The 24,104-nt window shown below is 46.5% G+C and overlaps 1 protein-coding gene across 2 annotated transcripts in view; it reads right to left on the reverse strand.

Annotated features, from left to right (window-relative positions):
- Positions 1–24,104, reverse strand: part of snx30 (sorting nexin family member 30) — an 81,267-nt gene that overhangs the window by 31,907 nt on the left and 25,256 nt on the right. For both annotated transcript variants that reach the window (XM_029692463.1, XM_029692462.1), the window contains exons 2-6: positions 18,678–18,866; positions 12,419–12,529; positions 11,664–11,822; positions 3,410–3,599; positions 1,377–1,576 (exon numbers count right to left, since the gene is read on the reverse strand). In XM_029692463.1, the coding sequence (XP_029548323.1) occupies positions 1,377–1,576; positions 3,410–3,599; positions 11,664–11,822; positions 12,419–12,529; positions 18,678–18,866 (849 nt within the window). The remainder of the gene's footprint in view (positions 1–1,376; positions 1,577–3,409; positions 3,600–11,663; positions 11,823–12,418; positions 12,530–18,677; positions 18,867–24,104) is intronic.

The following is a 24,104-nucleotide window of genomic DNA, read 5'->3' on the forward strand; positions in this document are numbered from 1 at the left end:
CTACTGTATTCTACTATACCATCATGGACTCATTCTACTGTATTCTACTATACCATCATGGACTCATTCTACTGTACCATCATGGACTCATTCTACTGTATTCTACCGTACCTTCATGGAATCATTCTACTGTATTCTACTATACCATCATGGACTCATTCTACTGTATTCTACCATACCATCATGGACTCATTCTACTGTATTCTACTATACCATCATGGACTCATTCTACTCTATTCTACCGTACCATCATGGACTCAGTCTACTGTATTCTACTATACCTTCATGGACTCATTCTACTGTATTCTACTGTACCATCATGGACTCATTCTACTGTATTCTACTGTACCATCATGGACTCATTCTACTGTACCATCATGGACTCATTCTACTGTACCATCATGGACTCATTCTACTGTATTCTACTGTACCATCACGAACTCATTCTACTGTATTCTACCGTACTATTGGGACTCATTCTACTGTATTATACCGTACCATCATGGACTCAGTCTACTGTATTCTACCGTACCTTCATGGACTCATTCTACTGTATTCTACTGTACCATCATGGACTCATTCTACTGTATTCTACTGTACCATCATGGACTCATTCTACTGTATTCTACTATACCATCATGGACTCATTCTACTGTATTCTACTGTACCATCATGGACTCATTCTACTGTACCATCATGGACTCATTCTACTGTACCATCATGGACTCATTCTACTGTATTCTACTGTACCATCATGGACTCATTCTACTGTATTCTACCGTACCTTCATGGACTCATTCTACTGTATTCTACCGTACCTTCATGGACTCAGTCTACTGTATTCTACCGTACCATCATGGACTCAGTCTACTATACCATCATGGACTCATTCTACTGTATTCTACTATACCATCATGGACTCATTCTACTGTATTCTACCGTACCATCATGGACTCATTGTACTGTATTCTACCGTACCATCATGGACTCAGTCTACTATACCATCATGGACTCATTCTACTGTATTCTACTATACCATCATGGACTCATTCTACTGTATTCTACCGTACCATCATGGACTCATTCTACTGTATTCTACTATACCATCATGGACTCATTCTACTGTATTCTACCGTACCTTCATGGACTCATTCTACTGTATTCTACCGTACCATCATGGACTCATTCTACTGTATTCTACTGTACCATCATGGACTCATTCTACTGTATTCTACTGTACCATCATGGACTCATTCTACTGTATTCTACCGTACCATCATGGACTCATTCTACTGTATTCTACTATACCATCATGGACTCATTCTACTGTATTCTACCGTACCTTCATGGACTCATTCTACTGTATTCTACCGTACCTTCATGGAATCAATGTAGAGGACGTATTCTCGGAGCACAGGCAGGAAGTCTTCGCTCATATCCTGGGTGAGTTCGTCCAGAGCGTTGGAACAGCTAGCGACGCAGCTGGCCACGCCCTCCAGAGGCTCCTGTAGCTCCGCCTCCGACACCGCCCAGGTAGTATAGACAGGACCGTACTCACGCAGCTCTACTTGGTACTCTGAATACACAGGGGAGGAGGGACAACAGTAGTCAGAGACAGGATAGAGAAGGGGACAGTCACCGCCCAGGTTAGACAGGACCGTACACTCACTCACTCACTCACTCACTCACTCACTCACTCACCTTGTACAGCTAACCTTGTGAGTACACACAATTCAGTCCTATTACAAATCCTATTTTCCCTAACCCTAACCCCTAACCCGTACTCTTACTCTAACCCAAAAACCTCCCCCTGGCTCCTCACCCTGGCTCCTCACCCTGGCTCCTCACCCTGGCTCCTAACCCTAACCCTGGCTCCTAACCCTGGCTCCTAACCCTGGCTCCTCACCCTGGCTCCTCACCCTGGCTCCTCACCCTGGCTCCTCACCCTGGCTCCTCACCCTGGCTCCTAACCCTGGCTCCTCACCCTGGCTCCTCACCCTGGCTCCTCACCCTGGCTCCTCACCCTGGCTCCTCACCCTGGCTCCTAACCCTAGCTCCTAACCCTTATCGTAATTCTAACACTAATTCTAACCTTAACCCTAAACCCCCTAGAAATAGCATTTGACCTTGTGGGGACTAACAAAATGTCCCCAGTTGGTCAAATGTTTGTTTGTTTACTATTCTAGTGGGGACTTCTGGTCCCTACAAGAATAGTTAAACACGTTACGCACGCACGCACGCACACACGCACACACGCACACACGCACGCACACACGCACACACACACACACACACACACACACACACACACACACAGAGAGAGAGTCGGCCTACAGGGAGGAGGTAAGGGCCCTGGTGGAGTGGTGTCAGGAAAACAACCTCACACTCAACGCCAACAAACAAAGGAGATGATTGTGGACTTCAGGAAACAGCAGAGGGAGCAGCCCCCCCCCTATCCACATCGACAGGACAGCAGTGGAGAAGGTGGAACGTTTTAAGTTCTTCAGCGTACACATCACGGACAAACTGAAATGGTCCACCCACACAGACAGCGTGGTGAAGAAGGCGAAGCAGCGCCTCTACAACCTCAGGGGGCTGAAGAAATTTGGCTTGTCACCGAAAACCCTCACAAACTTTTACAGATGCACAATCGAGAGCATCCTGTCGGGCTGTATCCCCGCCTGGTGTGGCAACTGCTCCGCCCTCAACCGTAAGGCTCTCCAGAGGGTAGTGAGGTCTGCACAACACATCACCGGGTACAAACTACCTGCCCTCCAGGACACCTACACCACCCGATGTCACAGGAAGCCCAAAAAGATCATCAAGGACAACAACCACCCGAGCCACTGCCTGTTCACCCCGCTATCATCCAGAAGGTGAGGTCAGTATAGGAGCATCAAAGCTGGAACCGAGAGACTGAAAAACAGCTTCTATCTCAAGGCCATCAGACTGTTAAACAGACATCACTAACATTGAGTGGATGCTGCCAACATACTGACTCAAATCTCTAGCCACTTTAATAATGGAAGAATTGATGTAATAATTGTATCACTAGTCACTTTAAACAATGCCACTTTATATAATGTTTTCATACCCTACATTACTCATCTCATATGTATATACTGTACTCTATACCATCTACTGCATCTTGCCTATGCCGTTCAGCCATCACTCATTCATATATTTATATGTACATATTCTTATCCATTCCTTTACACTTGTGTGTATAAGGTAGTTGTTGTGGAATTGTTAGATTACTCGTTAGATATTAGCACTGTCAGAACTAGAAGCACAAGCATTTCACTACACTCGCATTAACATCTGCTAACCATGTGTACGTGACCAATAAAATTGGATTTGACAACACAGAACAGAAAATAATGACTCAGCAAAAACCACTGTTACCCACCAGACTGTTCTTTGATGATTCTCTGTGCTATCCTGTCGATAGTACCCAGCTTCTGTGTGAACATATCCAGGTAGTCTCCCATAGCAGCAAACTCCATGGGTCGGCACCTCAGCTTGTACCCTCCCGTCACGTACTTCACCGACTCCCCCATCTTAGAGAGCAGGGCTAGGCCTTGTCTCTTATTCAGGTCCTGGGGAGAAAACACCAACGGTTAGAGCCTTGTCTTATTCAGGTCCTGGGGAGAAAACACCAACGGTTAGAGCCTTGTCTCTTATTCAGGTCCTGGGGAGAAAACACCAACGGTTAGAGCCTTGTCTTATTCAGGTCCTGGGGAGAAAACACCAACGGTTAGAGCCTTGTCTTATTCAGGTCCTGGGGAGAAAACACCAACGGTTAGATCCTTGTCTTATTCAGGTCCTGGGGAGAAAACACCAACGGTTAGAGCCTTGTCTCTTATTCAGGTCCTGGGGAAAAAACACCAACGGTTAGAGCCTTGTCTTATTCAGGTCCTGGGGAGAAAACACCAACGGTTAGAGCCTTGTCTTATTCAGGTCCTGGGGAGAAAACACCAATGGTTAGAGCCTTGTCTCTTATTCAGGTCCTGGGGAGAAAACACCAACGGTTAGAGCCTTGTCTCTTATTCAGGTCCTGGGGAGAAAACACCAACGGTTAGAGCCTTGTCTTATTCAGGTCCTGGGGAGAAAACACAACATGCAGGTTAAACACAACATACAATTACACACAATACACAACGGTTAGAGCCTTGTTTACCACTGTTACAACATTACACCAACAGATGTCTCTCAAGAGACTTTGATTGTAAATTCCTTCATGGCTTTATTCATTCACAGTGGGAGGTACGAGTCAGAAATGCATACAGGACTGTAATGCCAACATACTAACATACTAGGCGTATCCAGATTGTCATACCTTCATACCAACCTTGTGCCATAACCGGGATATTCAGTAATACCGGTAATACCAGTCATATTTTCAAACCCCACTGAGCCTCTGTAATCCGAAGGTTAGCAATGCTAACAAGTACACGTAACATCCCATAGCGAATGCTAGCTAAATGCTAATGAGTGCATTGCAAACATTTCAGAAGAATATAGCAAAAAATATAAACGCAACATACAAGAATTTCAAAGATTTTACTGAGTTACATTTCATATGAAATAAATGAATGATGGCCTAATCTATGGATTTCACATGACTGGGAATACAGCTATGCATCTGTTGGTCACAGATACCTTTAAAAAAAAGTAGGGGCGTGGATCAGAAAACCAGTCATTATCTGGTGACAACTGTTTCCCTCGTTCAGCGCGACACCTCCTTCGCATAGAGTTGATTAGTTTCTGGATATTGGCGGGAACTGGAACACGCAGTCGTACACGTAGATCCAGAGCATCCCAAACATGCTTAATGGGTGACATGTCTGGTGAGTATGCAGGCTATGGAAGAACTGAGACATTTTCATCTTACAGGAATTCTGTACAGATCCTTGCAACTTGAGGCCGTGCATCATGAGGTGATGGCGGTGGATGAATGGCACGACAATGGGCCTCAGGATCTCGTCACGGTATCTCTGTGCATTCAAATTGCCATCAATAAAATGCAATTGTGTTCGTTGTCCATAGCTTATGCTTTCCCATACCATAACCTGTTGACAACGTTGAAATCAGCAAACCTCTCGAACCCACACGACACCATATACACTGTCTGCCATCTCCCCGGTACTGTTGAAACCGGGATTCATCCGTGAAGAGCACACTTCTCCAACGTGCCAGTGGCCATCGAAGGTGAGCATTTTCCCACAAGTCGTTGACGACGCCAAACTGCAGTCAGGTCAAGACCCTGGTGAAGAAGATGAGCATGCAGGTGAGCTTCCCGGAGACGGTTTCTAACAGTTTGTGTAGAAATTCTTTGGTTGTGCAAACCCACAGTTTAATCAGATGTCCGGGTGGCTGGTCTCAGACGATCCCGCAGGTGAAGAAGCCGGATGTGGAGGTCCTGGGTTGGTGTGGTTACACGTGGTCTGCGGTTTTGAGGCCGGTTGGACGTACTGCAAAATTCTCTAAAACATTAAATTCTCTGGCAACAGCTCTGGTGGACATTCCTGCAATCAGCATGCCAATTGCACGCTCCTTCTAAACTTCAGACATCTGTGGCATTGTGTTGTGTGATAAAACTTCACATTTTAGAGTGGCCTTTTATTGTCCCCAGTACAAGGTGCACCTGTGTAATGATAATGCTGTTTAATCAGCTTCTTGATATGCCACACCTGTCAGGTGGATGGATTATCTTGGCAAAGGAGAAATGCTCACTAACAGGGATGTTCACACTTTTTGGGGAAATAAGCTTTTTGTGAGTATGGAACATTTCTGGGATCTTTTATTTCAGCTTAGCGTTCATATTTCTGTTCAGATTAGAAGAATATGCCATTTAGCAGTCACTTTTATCCAAAGCGACTTATAGTAGCGAGTACATACATTTTCATACTGGTCCCCAGTGGGAATCGAACCCACAACCCTGGTGTTGCAAGAACCATGCTCTACCAACTGAGCTACACGTGATCTTTCACACCAGTGACCAGGTTTCAGTTCCCTGCCCTGCTGTTCTCTACACTGGTGTCAGAAGAGAGATTTTAATGCCGTCTCTTGACATAAGCTATTCGCAGGACAGACATTCCAGCTCATAAAGTTATAAAAGTAACTCAAAAATGAGGCACGCAAAAAAAAACAAATATTAGATAGTAAGGCTCTTGATCCAGGAGGGGATTCTCTGGTGTTACCAAGAGGAGTTTGATTCAGCAAGAAGCTAACCAGCTAAATCAGGGGTCTTCAACAGGCAGATCGCCAGCTAAGCTAACCGGCTACATCAGGGGTCTTCAACAGGCAGATCACCAGCTAAGCTAACCAGCTACATCAGGGGTCTTCAACAGGCAGATCGCCAGCTAAGCTACATCAGGGGTCTTCAACAGGCAGATCACCAGCTAAGCTAACCAGCTATATCAGGGGTCTTCAACAGGCAGATCACCAGCTAAGCTAACCAGCTACATCAGGGGTCTTCAACAGGCAGATCACCAGCTAAGCTAACCAGCTACATCAGGGGTCTTCAACAGGCAGATCACCAGCTAAGCTAACCAGCTACATCAGGGGTCTTCAACAGGCAGATCGCCAGCTAAGCTAACCAGCTACATTAGGGGTCTTCAACAGGCAGATCGCCAGCTAAGCTAACCAGCTACATCAGGGGTCTTCAACAGGCAGATCGCCAGCTAAGCTAACCAGCTACATCAGGGGTCTTCAACAGGCAGATCGCCAGCTAAGCTAACCAGCTACATCAGGGGTCTTCAACAGGCAGATCGCCAGCTAAGCTAACCAGCTACATCAGGGGTCTTCAACAGGCAGATCGCCAGCTAAGCTAACCAGCTACATCAGGGGTCTTCAACAGGCAGATCGCCAGCTACCAGTAGCTCGCCAAGCAATGCTGAAAGTAAAATGTTCAATCTGAAACCATCATAAACATAAATCTCCGGGCTACTATCTAATCAAAGCCACATCAACATGATCCCCCCCCCCCCTCCTGGTTAGCCACTATTAGCTTAAAAAGCCAAACCTAACAATATCTACCAATTCATTTCCAGCAGTGTTGGCCCCCGTCTTTCTGTTTGGTGCACATATTAGTCTATCATGTAGCTAGTAAACAATGCTAATGATAACTGTTTTGAAAGGTAGACAGAAAGACTTTCCCAACAACCTTCTCAATTAAACGTTAACTGACAAAGTAGGCTTAGCTGACAGAAAGATATCATGATTATTTGTATCAATTGGGTGGCCATTGTTTTGCCGTGACATGATCTGCAGCAGTAGGTCTAACAGCAGAAACATCACTAGACTGACGCATTCCGCCATTGCTTAATACACAATTAAAGGGGAATCACATTAAAAAAAAAATCTAAGGATCACTACGTTTTTTTTCCTGAGACATCACAATTGGTCTTCTGGTGTGATTTAAGCATTGACAACAACTCAGAACATCCAATAACAGCTGTTGTTTCTTTATGTACAATTATAATATTTTGAATAAAATACTGAAATAAAAAAAAATTTAAACAGGAAAAATTTAAAACTGAATTCTGGAAAATACCCCAAAATATTTTATGGGACCCACTTAGAGTTGTTTATTAACCATTATTTTATCTGATATATTGACAGAAAACACGTCTCTTGTATTTTACGAACCCGGGAAGAGTTTCAGAAGAGAAGAATGTGTGTTTCTTGGCAATTTCTCACATGGAATAGCCTTCATTTCTCAGAACAAGAATAGACTGACGAGTTTCAGAAGAAAGTGCTTTGTTTCTGGCTATTTTGAGCCTGTACTCAAACCCACAAATGCTGATGCTCCAGATACTCAACTAGTCTAAAGAAAGCCAGTTTTATTGCTGCTTTAATCAGTACAACAGTTTTCAGCTGTGTTAACATAATTGCAAAAGGGTTTTCTAATGATCAATTAACCTTTTAAAATGATCAACTTGGATTAGCTAACGCAACGTGCCATTGGAACACAGGAGTGATGGTTGCTGATAATGGGCCTCTGTACTCCTATGTAGATATTCCATTAAAAATCAACCGTTTCCAGCTACAATAGTCATTTACAACATTACCAATGTCTACACTGTATTTATGATCAATTTGATGATATTTTAATGGACCATTTTTTTGTTGCTTTTCTTTCAAAAACAAGGTCATTTGTAAGTGACGCCAAACTGTTGAATGTTAGTGTAGATATTACCTCGACTAACTGGTGCCACCGCACACTGATTCTGTATGACACAGCGCAGAGAAGCGGGAGAACTGTTATAGCGGTATTTTGACACGCATAGGGGCGGCAGGGTAGCCTAGTGGTTAGAGCGTTGGGCTAGTAACCGAAAGGTTGCAAGTTCGAATCTCCTGAGCTGACAAGGTAAAAATCTGTCGTTCTGCCCCTGTCGTTCTGCCCCTGGAAGGCCGTCATTGTAAATAAGAATTTGTTCTTAACTGACTTGCCTAGTTAAATAAAGGTTATAATAATAGACAACAGAAGTGCTTTGAAAGTTAGGAATTTTCATGCGAGACAGCAGTCAGGATTTTGGCTTTCAAGTGGGACAGGAAAATATCCAGCGGACAGGAGAAGATAGCATTTTCCCTCATGCATCTCTGAATTGTTAACAGACTTCATGTCTGTGACAGAGATGCCTATGAAGTAGGCCTACAGTGGCGTGTATTCATGGATGCCTATGAAGTAGACCTACAGTGGCGTGTATTCATGGAGGCCTATGAAGTAGGCCTACAGTGGCGTGTATTCATGGATGCCTATGAAGTAGGCCTACAGTGGCGTGTATTCATGGAGGCCTATGAAGTAGGCCTACAGTGGCGTGTATTCATGGATGCCTATGAAGTAGGCCTACAGTGGCGTGTATTCATGGATGCCTATGAAGTAGGCCTACAGTGGCGTGTATTCATGGATGCCTATGAAGTGGGCCTACAGTGGCGTGTATTCATGGAGGCCTATGAAGTAGGCCTACAGTGGCGTGTATTCATGGATGCCTATGAAGTGGGCCTACAGTGGCGTGTATTCATGGATGCCTATGAAGTAGGCCTACAGTGGCGTGTATTCATGGATGCCTATGAAGTAGGCCTACAGTGGCGTGTATTCATGGATGCCTATGAAGTAGGCCTACAGTGGCGTGTATTCATGGATGCCTATGAAGTAGGCCTACAGTGGCGTGTATTCATGGAGGCCTATGAAGTGGGCCTACAGTGGCGTGTATTCATGAATGCCTATGAAGTGGGCCTACAGTGGCGTGTATTCATGGATGCCTATGAAGTAGGCCTACAGTGGCGTGTATTCATGGATGCCTATGAAGTAGGCCTACAGTGGCGTGTATTCATGGAGGCCTATGAAGTAGGCCTACAGTGGCGTGTATTCATGGATGCCTATGAAGTAGGCCTACAGTGGCGTGTATTCATGGATGCCTATGAAGTAGGCCTACAGTGGCGTGTATTCATGGATGCCTATGAAGTAGGCCTACAGTGGCGTGTATTCATGGATGCCTATGAAGTAGACCTACAGTGGCATGTATTCATGGATGCCTATGAAGGAGGCCTACAGTGGCGTGTATTCATGGATGCCTATGAAGTGGGCCTACAGTGGCGTGTATTCATGGATGCCTATGAAGTAGGCCTACAGTGGCGTGTATTCATGGATGCCTATGAAGTAGGCCTACAGTGGCGTGTATTCATGGATGCCTATGAAGTAGGCCTACAGTGGCGTGTATTCATGGATGCCTATGAAGTGGGCCTACAGTGGCGTGTATTCATGGAGGGAAATCAGGCCAAAATATTTCACCAATAATAAAATACGACTTATTAAATAATTGATCTTTTGTCTTTCTCCGTATTTTCATAATTTTCTGTCAATTCACAAGTGGCTGAATCTCACCAGAGAAATGATCTGAGCGAGGGAAACAGCACCTCTCTGTCTCAGTATGTGTAGACCATGTATCTGATGCTGTCTGGACAGGGAAACAGCACCTCTCTGTCTCAGTATGTGTAGACCATGTAGCTGATGCTGTCTGGACAGTGAAACAGCACCTCTCTGTCTCCAACCTGGCCTCCCTTTTTTGGGCGTTTTGCTAGATTTGATTGGTGTGAAGCCAAATCCAACCTGGCCTCCCTTGGGGGGGGGCCAGGTTGTATAGACCGTGTATCTGATGCTGTCTGGACCAAAAGAGTATGGCATGTTGCGACCGTAGCATTTGATTGATTGATGCCAGAAAGCATTTGGCCTCCCTTGATACATTTGTTAAAATACAATAATGGGTTGTCCTGGTGCAGCAAAACACCCCCCAAGGGAGGCCAGGTTGGATTTGGCTTCACACCAATCAAATCTAGCAAAATGCCCCCCAAGGGAGGCCAGGTTGGATTTGGCTTCACACCAATCAAATCAAGCAAAATGCCCCCCAAGGGAGGCCAGGTTGGATTTGGCTTCACACCAATCAAATCTAGCAAAATGCCCCCCAAGGGAGGCCAGGTTGGATTTGGCTTCACACCAATCAAATCTAGCAAAACGTCCCCCAAGGGAGGCCAGGTTGGATTTGGCTTCACACCAATCAAATCTAGCAAAATGCCCCCCAAGGGAGGCCAGGTTGGATTTGGCTTCACACCAATCAAATCTAGCAAAACGCCCCCCCCCCCCCCCCCCCCAAGGGAGGCCAGGTTGGATTTGGCTTCACACCAATCAAATCTAGCAAAACGCCCCCCCCCCCCCCCCCCCCCCAAGGGAGGCCAGGTTGGATTTGGCTTCACACCAATCAAATCTAGCAAAATGCCCCCCAAGGGAGGCCAGGTTGGATTTGGCTTCACACCAATCAAATCTAGCAAAATGCCCCCCAAGGGAGGCCAGGTTGGATTTGGCTTCACACCAATCAAATCTAGCAAAATGCCCCCCAAGGGAGGCCAGTTTGGATTTGGCTTCACACCAATCAAATCTAGCAAAACGCCCCCCAAGGGAGGCCAGGTTGGATTTGGCTTCACACCAATCAAATCTAGCAAAATGCCCCCCAAGGGAGGCCAGGTTGGATTTGGCTTCACACCAATCAAATCTAGCAAAACGCCCCCCCCCCCCAAGGGAGGCCAGGTTGGATTTGGCTTCACACCAATCAAATCCAGCAAAAGTGTCAACAAATGGTTAACAACTTTGACACGTAAGTAGTTTCAGAATGGCCCACGACATGGTTTATGAATGTGAAATGAGGTGCAGGCGATCCGCTATAGGAAGATAAAATGCTGTGCTGGTAATACGGGTCAGATGTTTCAACATGGTTTGTTTAAAAGCAGGCCGTCTTCGCTGTCATAATGGTGCGACCATGACGCTAACTAATCTGCACTCGCTTGTTTCTCTAGGGCATTCAGAAACAAAAGGGTACAGCCAAGCCTGATCATTACAACAATTATTACCTTGGAGATGTTTTTCATAGTCGCACAGTGCACCCAAATTAAAACATCCCGTCAACAGCAAAATATTTTGTTGGATTTTAGAGCTCTGACTGCAGGTATTTACTTAGAAAGTAACTACAAATATTCAAATGTATATAAAAAAAAAATATCACAAAAAATGGCACTATTGACATTGTTGAAAAATCATCACATTGCCATTTCCAAATACCCCGGTATAGAGTATATACGGTATACCGCCCAAGCCGATAACATACCTTGGCAGAGAGGAAGGCGTTGAAGTGTTCGTTGAACGACAGGACAGGATGGTCAGCCACTCTCTTCAGGAACTTATCCAGAGCCTTCCTTCTCGTCTCAACAAACTCCTCAGAGAACCGGTCAACCACCCCCTTCATCACAAACTTCTCAGGGAGGGGCTGGAGGGGGCAAAGCGCGAGAGAGAGAGAGAGAGAGAGAGAGAGAGAGAGAGAGAGAGAGAGAGGGGGGAAGAGAGAGAGAGAGAGAGAGAGAGAGAGAGAGAGAGAGAGACAGAGAGAGACAGAGACAGAGACGGAGACGGAGAGGGAGACGGAGAGGGAGAGGGAGAGGGAGAGGGAGGGGGGAGAGGGAGAGGGAGAGGGAGAGAAGGGGAAGAGAGAGTCAACTAAGAGGAATAAGACTTTGGTTTTCCGAGTTGGGGTTCAGATCCTACCAGTTACGCTTGTACATAACCTACTGGTATGAGATGTGTAGTCTAGGGTTAAGGGTCAGGGTTAACCTACTGGTATGAGATGTGTAGTCTAGGGTTAAGGGTCAGGGGTCAGGGTTAACCTACTGGTATGAGATGTGTAGTCTAGGGTTAAAGGTCAGGATTAACCTACTGGTATGAGACGTGTAGTCTAGGGTTAGGGGTCAGGGGTCAGGGTTAACCTACTGGTATGAGATGTGTAGTCTAGGGTTAAGGGTCAGGGTTAACCTACTGGTATGAGATGTGTAGTCTAGGGTTAAGGGTCAGGGGTCAGGGTTAACCTACTGGTATGAGGTGTGTGGGCTGAGTGTCCTCCAGCTTGGTCCTGAGCCAGTCAAAATCCTGGTAGCGCCTCCTGACAGAGTACTCTGGTAGGTCAAACTCCACCCGCGTTGTCTGGAGAGAGAGAGAGAGAGAGAGAGAGAGAGAGAGGGTTACACTGTTACCTAAACCTAAGCCTAACCCTAACGCCTAACAGGGTACTCTGGTAGGTCAAACTCCACCAGCGTTGTCTGGAGAGAGAGAGAGAGAGAGGGAGGGTTACACTGTGTTACCTAACCCTTAACCTATTAACCAATGCCATTCATTGACTCCAGCTCAGCGTTCAACACCATAGAGCCCTCAAAGCTCATCACTAAGCTAAGGACCCTGGGACTAAACACCTCCCTCTGCAACTGGATCCTGGACTTCCTGACGGGTCGCCCCCCAGGTGGTAAGGGTAGGAAACAACACATCCGCCACACTGATCCTCAACACGGGGGCCCCTCAGGGGTGCGTGCTAAGTCCCCTCCTGTACTCCCTGTTCACCCATGACTGCCTGGCCAGGCACAACTCCAACACAATCATTAAGTTTGCCGATGACAACAGTGGTAGGCCTGATCACCGACAACGATGAGGAGGTCAGGAGGTCAGAGACCTGACCATGTGGTGCAAGGACAACAACCTCTTCCTCAATGAGATCAAGACAAAGGAGATGATTTTGGACAACAGGAAAAGGAAGACAGTGTATTCCCCCATTCTCATCAACAGAGCTGTAGTGGAGCAGGTTGAGAGCTTCAAGTTCCTTGGTGTCCACATCACCAACAAACTAACATGGTCCAAGCACACCAAGACAGTCGTGAAGAGGGCATGACAAAACCTATTCCCCGTCAGGAGACTGAAAAGATTTGGCATGGGTCCTCAGATCCTCAAAAGATTTTATAGCTGTACCATCGAGAGCATCCTGACGGGTAGCGGTACTGGAGCGCCAAGTCTTGGTCCAAGAGGCTTCTAAACAGCTTCTACCCCCAAGCCATAAGACTCCTGAACAGCTAATCAAATGGCTACCCAGACTATTTGCATTGCCCCCCCCCCCCTGCCCCCACGCTGCTGCTACTCTCTGTTATTATCTATGCATAGTCACGTTAATAACTCCACCTAGTACATGTACATATCCACTCTTCTGGGAAGGCTTTCCACTAGATGTTGGAACATTGCTGCTATAACATCCTCCACTCTTCTGGGAAGGCTTTCCACTAGATGTTGGAACGTTGTTGTGGAGACTTGCTTCCATTCAGCCACAAGACCATTAGTGAGGTCGGGCACTGATGCTGTGTGATTAGGCCTGGCTCGCAGTCAGCGTTCCAATTCAACCCAAAGGTGTTCGATGGGGTTCAGGTCAGGGCTTGTGCAGGCCAGTCAAGTTCTTCCACACTGATCTCAACAAACGTGCTTTGTGCACGGGGGCATTGTCATGTTGAAACAGGAAAGGGCCTTCCCCAAACTTTTGCCACAAAGTTGGAAGCACAGAATCATCTAGAATGTCATTGTATGTTGTAGCGTTATGATTTCCCTTCACTGGAACTAAGGGGCCTGAACCATTGAAAACAGTTCCAGACCAGTATTCCTCCTCCACCAAACTTTACAGTTGGCACTATGCGTTGGGGCAGGTAGCGTTCTCCTGGCATCTGCCAAACCAAGATTCATCTGTTGGACTGCCAGATGGTGAAGCGTGATTCATCATCCAAGAGAATTTGTTTCCGCTGCTCCAGAGTCCAATGGAGGTGAGCTTTACACCACTCCAGCCGACACTTGGCATTATGCATGGTGATCTTAGGCTTGTGTGCAGCTGCTCGGCCATGGAAACTCATTTCATGAAGCTCTTGATGTACAGGTCTTGTGCTGACGTTGCTTCCAGAGGCATTTACATTTACATTTTACATTTTAGTCATTTAGCAGATGCTCTTATCCAGAGCGACTTACAGTAGTGACGCAGAGGCAGTTTGGTAGTGAGTGTTGCAACCAGAATACAGATGATTTCTACGCACTACGCGCTTCAGCACTCGGCGGTCCCGTTTTGTGAGCTTGTGTGGCCTACCACTTCATAGCTGAGCCATTGTTGCTCCTAGACGTTTCCACTTCACAATAACAGCACTTACAGTTGACCCGGGGGCAGCTCTAGCAGGGCAGAAATTTGACGAACTGACTTGTTGGAAAGGTGGCATCCTATGATGGTGCCACTTTGAAAGTCACTGAGTTCTTCAGTCAGGCCATTCTGCTTCCAATGTTTGTCTATGGAGATTGCATGGCTGTGTGCTCGATTTTATACACCTGTCAGCAACAGGTGTGGCTGAAGTAGCCAAATCCACTAATTTTAAGGGGTCTCCACTCACTTTTGTATATACAGTGTTTTTCATTACACCTTCACTAAGTCTTGCCCCGCTATTGAATGGACAAGTGTAGTGTCTGTAACGCAAATGGAGGAGAGCCTGTCTCTCTGTACTTTGCTCCATTCATCTCTGCCTCAAGCCTGACTAGTCTCCCCAGTCACTGCCGTTGAAAAACATCTCCACAGCATGATGCTGCCACCACCATGCTTCACCGTAGGGAGGGTGCCATGTTTCCTCCAGACGTGACACTTGGCCAAAGAGTTCAATCTTGGTTTCATCAGACCAGTCTTCCGTCTGGGAAAGGGAAAGGGGGTTGTCCAACTGAATGTATTCAACTGAAATGTGTCTTTCACATTTAATCCAACCCCTCTGAATCAGAGAGGTGCAACATCCACGTCTTCAGCGCCTGGGGAACAGTGGGTTAACTGCCTTGTTCAGGGGCAGAACAACAGATTTTTACCTTGTCAGCTCCGGGATTCGATCCAGCAACCTTTCGGATACTGGCCGAACGCTCTAACCACCAGGCTACCTAGTCACTACCATAAAGGCATGATTGTTGGAGTACTGCAGAGATGGTTGTCCTTCTGAAAGGTTCTCCCATCTTCACAGACGACCTCTAGAGCTCTGTCAGAGTGACCATCGGGTTCTTGGTCAACTCCCTGACCAAGGCCCTTCTTCCCCGATTGCTCAGTTTGGCCGGGCGGCCAGCTCTAGGAAGTGTCTTGGTGGTTCCAAACTTCTTCCATTTAAGAATGATGGAGGTCACTGTGTTCTTGGATTCGACATTTTGAACATTGAGATATTAAAGACATGATAGATCAGACACATAGTATATTAAGGAGTGAAAGAGACTGGGTCTCTGTAGAAAGACAGATAGCTGTGGAATGTGTTGGGGGGACAAGAGGAGAGCACCGTGTTGATACAGTGGAGACAGATGGACATCTGTGGATTAGATGAAGGAGGGGTTGAGGTCAGAAGGTGAGGACAGATTCTCTTGAGAGTAATAAAGGTTTGGTATCCTGTTACCCTCTTTATTCTCTTCCTGTCAAACCATAACATGTAACCATTGGAGAGAAGGAGGAGGGTCTTAAGTGGGATATATATACAGTTGAAGTCAGAAGTTTACATACACTTAGGTTGGAGTCATTAAAACTCGTTTTTCAACCACTCCACAAATTTCTATAGTTATGCAAGTCGGTTAGGACATCTACTTTGTGCATGACACAAGTAATCTTTTCAACAATTGTTTACAGACAGATTATTTCACTTATAATTCACTGTATCACAATTCCACTGGGTCAGAAGTTTACATACACTAAGTTGACTGTGCCTTTAAACAGCTTGGAAAATTCCAGAAAATGATGTCATGGCTTTAGAAGCTTCTGATAGGCTAATTGACATCATTTGGGTCAATTGGAGGTGTACCTGTGGATGTATTTCAAGACCTACCTTCAAACTCAGTGCCTCTTTGCTTGACATCATGGGAAAGATGTAAAGAAATCAGCCAAGACCTCAGAGAAAAAAATTGTAGACCTCCACAAGTCTGGTTCTTCCTTGCGAGCAATTTCCAAACGCCTGAAGGTACCACGTTCATCTAGTATAAACACCATGGGACCACGCAGCTGTCATACTGCTCAGGAAGGAGACACGTTCTGTCTCCTAGAGATGAACGTACTTTGGTAAGAAAAATGCTAATCAATCCCAGAACAGCAGCAAAGGACCATGTGAAGATGCTGGAGGAAACGGGTACAAAGTATCTATATCCACAGTAAAATGAGTCCTATATCGACATAACCTGAAAGGCCGCTCAGCAAGGAAGAAGCCACTGCTCCAAAACTGCCATAAAAAAGCAAGACTACGGTTTGCAACTGCACATGGGGACAAAGATCGTACTTTTTGGAGAAATGTCATCTGGTCTGATGAAAAAAAATAGAACTGTTTGGCCATAATGACCATCGTTATGTTTGGAGGAAGAAGGGGGAGGCTAGCAAGTAAAGAACACCATCCCAAGCGTGAAGCACGGGGTTGCAGCATCATGTTGTGGGGGTGCTTTGCTGCAGGAGGGACTGGTGCACTTCACAAAATAGATGGCATCATGAGGCAGGAAAATTATGTGGATATATTAAAGCAACATCTCAAGACATCAGTCAGGAAGTTAAAGCTTGGTCGCAAATGGGTCTTCCAAATGAACAATGACCCCAAGCATACTTCCAAAGGTGTGGCAAAATGGCTTAAGGACAAAAAAAGTCAAGGTATTGGAGTGGCCATCACAAAGCCCTGATCTCAAACCTATAGAAATTTTGTGGGCAGAACTGAAAAAGCGTGTGTGAGCAAGGAGGCCTACAAACCTGACTCAGTTACAGCAGCTCTGTCAGGAGGAATGGGCCAAAATTCACCTAACTTATTGTGGGAAGCTTGTGGAAGGATACCCTAAATGGATGAGTCGGTCAGTCTATTGGATGAGTCGGTCGGTCTATTGGATGAGTCGGTCGGTCTATTGGATGAGTTGGATGAGTCGGTCAGTCTATTGGATGAGCCGGTCGGTCTATTGGATGAGTCGGTCGGTCTATTGGATGAGCCGGTCGGTCTATTGGATGAGCCGGTCGGTCTATTGGATGAGTCGGTCGGTCTATTGGATGAGTCGGTCGGTCTATTGGATGATTCGGCCGGTCTATTGGATGAGTTGGATGAGTCGGTCGGACTACTGGATGAGTCGGTCGGTCTATTGGATGAGTCGGTCGGTCTATTGGATGAGTCGGTCGGTCTATTGGATGAGTCGGTCGGTCTATTGGATGAGTTGGATGAGTCGGTCAGTCTATTGGATGAGTCGGCCGGTCTACTGGATGAGTCGGCCGGTCTACTGGATGAGTCGGTCGGTCTACTGGATGAGTCGGTCGGTCTATTGGATGAGTTGGATGAGTCGGTCAGTCTATTGGATGAGTTGGATGAGTCGGTCGGTCTACTGGATGAGTCGGTCGGTCTATTGGATGAGTTGGTCGGATGAGTCGGTCGGTCTACTGGATGAGTCGGTCGGTCTACTGGATGAGTCGGTCGGTCTATTGGATGAGTCGGTCGGTCTATTGGATGAGTCGGTCGGATGAGTCAGTCGGTCTACTGGATGAGTCGGTCGGTCTATTGGATGAGTTGGTCGGATGAGTTGGTCGGTCTATTGGATGAGTCGGTCGGTCTACTGGATGAGTTGGTCGGATGAGTCGGTCGGTCTATTGGATGAGTTGGTCGGTCTATTGGATGAGTCGGTCTATTGGATGAGCCGGTCGGTCTATTGGATGAGTTGGTTGGTCGGTCTATTTGATGACAATATAAAAACACAGAATTCTAATTGCAAGAATGCTCACTGAATGTAAGGGGCATGTTCTGTACTACACTGAACAAAAATAAACCAAAAAAACATGCAACAACTTCAAAGATTTTACTGAGTTACAGTTCATATGGTAGAGAAATTAACATTCCATTTTCTGGCAACAGCTCTGGTGGACATTCTTGCAATCAGCATGCCAATTGCACGCTCCATCTAAACTTCAGACATCTTTGGCATTGTGTTGTGTGATAAAACTTCACATTTTAGATTGGCCTTTTATTGTCCCCAGCACAAGGTCCACCTGTGTAATGATCATGCTGTTTAATCAGCTTCTTGATATGCCCCACCAGTCAGGTGGATGGATTATTTTGGCGAGAAATAGGGAGAAATGCTCACTAACAGGGATGTAAACAAATTTGTGCACTAAATGTGCGTAATGGAACATTTTGGGGATATTTTATTTCAGCTCGTAAAACATGGGACCAACACTTTAAATGTTGCGTTTATTTTTGTTCAGTATACCATGCTTCCATCCACATTACAGGTAGTATTTTCCACATCTCCTGGGTGGACCTACCTTAGTGGTGACCTTGTAGGTGATGTAGGTCTCCATAGTGGAGACGTGTTTCTTCGGATCGTCGACGGTAACAAAGAGGTCACGTGTTTCTCCCTCCAGGTCGTCATCCAGCTGCAGCCGGTTCAGGAGGGAAGATGAGGAGGCGGGACTAGATGTCTCCACCGGCGTCCCATTGGGCAGACTCAGATCCTAGAAGCAGAAAACAAGTAAATAGCAACATAATTAGTACTGGATTTGTCCCAAATGGCACCTTATGGGCCCTGGTCAAAAGTAGTGCCCTACCGTTTTACAGGCCACAGTTGCTATGGGAATAACCTCCGCTGTAACCTAGCCCATTTGCTTCCGTTTGGTTCCTGGTGAATACACCCCAGATGTTAGTTCATAGGTTTCTATTATTATCCACTTGTGTTTTACAGACCGGTGCTGCCAGCTTGAGGAGAGCCTGAGCCCAGCCAGGTGGGGCTTCATACCAAATGGCACCCTTTATTAAAGCACTAATTTATGCCAGAGCCTCAAACGTAGAGCAATATATAGGGAATAGGGTGGCATTGGAGCCGCAGACCAATCAGCAGGCAGGCAGCTAACAGGAAAACAATCACCAGTACTGACCACCTGGCTAACGTTTTAGTACTGACCACCTGGCTAACGTTTTGGTGCTGACCACCTAGCTAACGTTTTGGTACTGACCACCTAGCTAACGTTTTGGTACTGACCACCTGGCTAACGTTTTAGTACTGACCACCTGGCTAACGTTTTGGTACTGACCACCTGGCTAACTGACCACCTGGCTAACGTTTTGGTACTGACCACCTGGCTAACTGACCACCTGGCTAACGTTTTGGTACTGACCACCTGGCTAACGTTTTGGTACTGACCACCTGGTTAACGTTTTGGTACTGACCACCTGGCTAACGTTTTAGTACTGACCACCTGGCTAATGTTTTGGTACTGACCACCTGGCTAACTGACCACCTGGCTAACGTTTTGGTACTGACCACCTGGCTAACGTTTTGGTACTGACCACCTGGCTAACTGACCACCTGGCTAACGTTTTGGTACTGACCACCTGGCTAACGTTTTGGTACTGACCACCTGGCTAACGTTTTAGTACTGACCACCTGGCTAACGTTTTGGTACTGACCACCTGGCTAACTGACCACGTGGCTAACGTTTTAGTACTGACCACCTAGCTAACGTTTTAGTACTGACCACCTGGTTAACGTTTTGGTACTGACCACCTGGTTAACATTTTGGTGCTGACCACCTGGTTAATGTTTTGGTACTGACCATCTACATAGCAGCCTCACATGAAGCTCTCTCCCTCTCCTCTCAATATGAGCAGCACCCTAAACACTGTGCATCCCAAATGGTACCCTATTCCCTTTATAGTGCACTACTTTTGGCCAGGGCCCATAGCACTATATAGGGAATAGGGTGCACTACTTTTTGCCCAGCCCATAACACTATATAGGGAATAGGTCTGCTGTCCGCTGCCAGTCCTGAGCAGTAGCTAGGACCCCTGCTGGTGGTTTGGATTTTCAGCCTGGTTGCGTTCCAGCTCAAACCAAAGTGAAATTCTGACAGTTGGGCCGATTGACTCTCTGACTCTTGCCGATTCCTGTGCAGATTGCTTCTGTGATGGGCTTGAGAACCTGGTCATGGCGCCAGCAATAACAGCCCCCTCCCAGAGCTTTAGGACAGCAGCTTACGATGTGCTCCAGTGTCCCTCACTTGCAGCATAGCGGGCATGCAGGAGTTTCCACTTTGCCCCAGCACAACAGGTTTGATGAGCTGGGTAGGACATGCACCACCTGGATCAAGAACTTAATGCGGTGTGGTTCTGCCTGCCAAAAGGTCAGTCTACAAGACTTTCCTGTCCACCGCCTGCTGCCACCTCATCCGGGCACCTTGCTGTCTCATTCCCACTGCTCTGCTGAACCTCTCCTCTTCCACAGCTGCTGATCTTCCTCTCAAAGTTCTCGACAGTGGAGATTGGGGACTTCACGGATGAACAGAGGCCAGAGTATTCTTGGGAGGATGCCATTCTGATACATCCATGCTTTTAACTTGCCGGGCATTCCTGACCGGTCAACTTCTCTCAGCTAGCTCTCCAGGTCCTGATAGTTGGTCTGGATTTATGTTACGTCCTTCAACCTGCTGTTAAAACACCTTGCCAAGGCTCTTAACTGGCTAAACCGAGACGGTGGGGATCAGTGTCCCTGCAAAGTGGAATCTGTCTACGACCTTGCCCTTCTTCAACACCATCAACCTTGATTTTGTTGGCTTCAAGATCATTCTCGCCCATCCAGTCAGCTTCTCCAACCCTTGCAGAATTCACCTGCTTCCTGGCACTGACTCTGTGGTGACTGGCAGGTTGTCCATAAAAGGCTCCGATTGGTGGTTGTCGCACCCAAGACTTGGTTCGGGGCCCCTGGCAATCAGCTTCAGCAGACTTCATAATCATGTTAATAGCCAGGGAAAACAGGATCACAGGGATGATGTAGTCTGTGATAATTCCCACCTCCAGGCTGTGCCACTCGGGTGTTACTGACCCTGATGAGGTCTGCCACTTTGTCTGGGACGTGGTGTTTTGTCATTGTAGTCTGCAACAGCTTGTGAGGGATCGATCCGTAGGTGTTGATCAAGGTCAAGCCAGAGCACTGCCAGGTTTGGTTCGGGGGCCCCGGCACTCAGCTTCAGAAGACTTGTTACCTCGACTAACCGGTGTCCCCGCACATTGACTCTGTACCGGTACCCCCTGTATATAGCCTCCACATTGACTCTGTACCGGTACCCCCTGTATATAGCCTCCACATTGACTCTGTACTGGTACCCCCTGTATATAGCCTCCACATTGACTCTGTACCGTAATACCCTGTATATAGCCTCCACATTGACTCTGTACCGGTACCCCCTGTATATAGTCTCCACATTGACTCTGTACCGGTACCCCCTGTATATAACCTCCACATTGACTCTGTACCGGTACCCCCTGTATATAGCCTCCACATTGACTCTGTACCGGTACCCCCTGTATATAGCCTCCACATTGACTCTGTACCGGTACCCCCTGTATATAGCCTCCACATTGACTCTGTACCGGTACCCCCTGTATATAGCCTCCACATTGACTCTGTACCGGTACCCCCTGTATATAGCCTCCAAATTGACTCTGTACTGGTACCCCCTGTATATAGCCTCCACATTGACTCTGTACCGGTACCCCCTGTATATAGCCTCCACATTGACTCTGTACCGGTACCCCCTGTATATAGTCTCCACATTGACTCTGTACCGGTACCCCCTGTATATAGCCTCCACATTGACTCTGTACCGGTACCCCCTGTATATAGCCTCCACATTGACTCTGTACCGGTACCCCCCCTGTATATAGCCTCCACATTGACTCTGTACCGGTACCCCCTGTATATAGCCTCCACATTGACTCTGTACCGGTACCCCCTGTATATAGCCTCCACATTGACTCTGTACCAATACCCCCTGTATATAGCCTCCACATTGACTCTGTACCGTAATAACCTGTATATAACCTCCACATTGACTCTGTACCGTAATACCCTGTATATAACCTCCACATTGACTCTGTACCGTAATACCCTGTATATAGCCTCTACATTAACTCTGTACCGTAATACCCTGTATATAGCCTCACGTGTATTATTTTACTGATGCTGTTTAATAATTGTTTACTTCACACTTTTTTCTTAACTTCTTAAAGCATTGTTGGTTAAGGGCTTGTAAGTAAGCATTACACCTGTTGTTTTCGGCGCATGTGACTAATAAAATGTGATTTGATTTGTTCATCACCAGGGCAACAGGATCCCTTGTTCTCTCGCGCTTCTCTGATGAGCTGGGTCACCACACTGTGTCCTCCAAACACCCAGGTACTTTTGGGATGCTTCCCTTTTGGACCCATCTGTCGATGTAGCAGTTCTCAGAGAGGAAGTCTGCCAGCTGCCTGGATACAATGCTGAATAAATTCTTCCCTTGGACAATTAGCAAGGAGATAATCCTGAATTGGTCGATTCTCTCAGAATCTTCTTCCTTCGGGATCTAAACTCCTTCGGTGAATCTCCACTGCTGTGCAACCTTGCCTCTCCACCAGATGACCTTAAATATCTGCCAGAGCCGCTTGAGTAACACAGGGCAGTACTTGTAGACCTTATACGGGACTCCGCTTGGTCCAGGAGTTGAGCTAGACCTTGCCCTCTTCACAATATCCTGTACTTCTTTTAAAGGAGTAGCTCCCTGTTGTCGAACTCTGTGACCGATGCTGGTGGGTTTAATCAAGATGTTACACTGGCCCAACTCCTGTTCCTTGTCGGAGTCACTGTATGGTAATGGTCAATCTCCTCTTTGGAACAATTTGATTTGCTCTAAAGGCAGTTAGCTTCCTGGCTCTTTCCTTCTGCCGTCTTCTACTGTATGCCATTCAGCCCTACGCTTCTTTCTCAAGATGCTCCGTAGTTCTGCCTGGCAGTACCTTTGTTTTATTTTTATTTTTTTAATTACACCTTTATCATGATATCCAATTGTATGCCATCGCTGCAACTCCCGTACGGACTCGGGAGAGGCGAAGGTCGAGAGCCATGCATCCTCCGAAACACAACGCACTGCTTCTTGACACAATGCTCGCTTAAACCGGAAGCCAGCCGCACCAATGTGTTGGAGGAAACACTGTACACCTGGCGTCCGAAGTCAGCGTGCAATGCGCCCGGCCCGCCACAAGGAGTCGCTAGTGCGCGTCCGATTTGGTCCTGCCCAATGTTACCTCTAATCTTTTTGGCACTGAGCAAATTTCAGGTCTGCTGAGCGCAAACTTGAGCGTTGTTAAAATTCTGAGCAACTTCCAGCGCGTGCGTTTACTGTGAACACTGAGGCTGTACCTGCTTTAAGTTAGTTTACTGTGAACACTGAGGCTGTACCCGCTTTAAGTTACAGTTTTAACAGTGGCCATTTAGACTACTGTGTCTATTTGATCATAATGTAGGCCTACCAGAGTGGCCTACCATCAAAAACAATGGATAAATGCATCCCATAACATTTTAACATGGAAATAGCTGTTCTATCATTCAGCCTACAGTAGCCGCCAATGTGTGGTGTTCAATGTAGACCTACATTCCATGAGAGTTTTGAAAGAAACATGCAGGGCTTCACATTAACCTGTTTATCCGCTTGTCCTTCAGACAGGTGACTGAAGGTGACTGGAAATGTTGTTGTGCTGTTTGATGCAAGAAACTATTTGACAAAATAAAATACATTATTATTCCCACACCATTATTACAGAGAATCAGACAAATTATGCTACCCACTGACTATTGGCTACTTAGCTTATTCAAGCCTGTCTCGAAATGCAAAGCTCTTTACCTGACTCACTTTTCAAAGATGTCAAGAAATGTACATGTT

The sequence above is a fragment of the Salmo trutta genome, chromosome 15, assembly GCF_901001165.1.
Source record: "Salmo trutta chromosome 15, fSalTru1.1, whole genome shotgun sequence".
Taxonomy (NCBI): Eukaryota; Metazoa; Chordata; class Actinopteri; order Salmoniformes; family Salmonidae; genus Salmo; species Salmo trutta.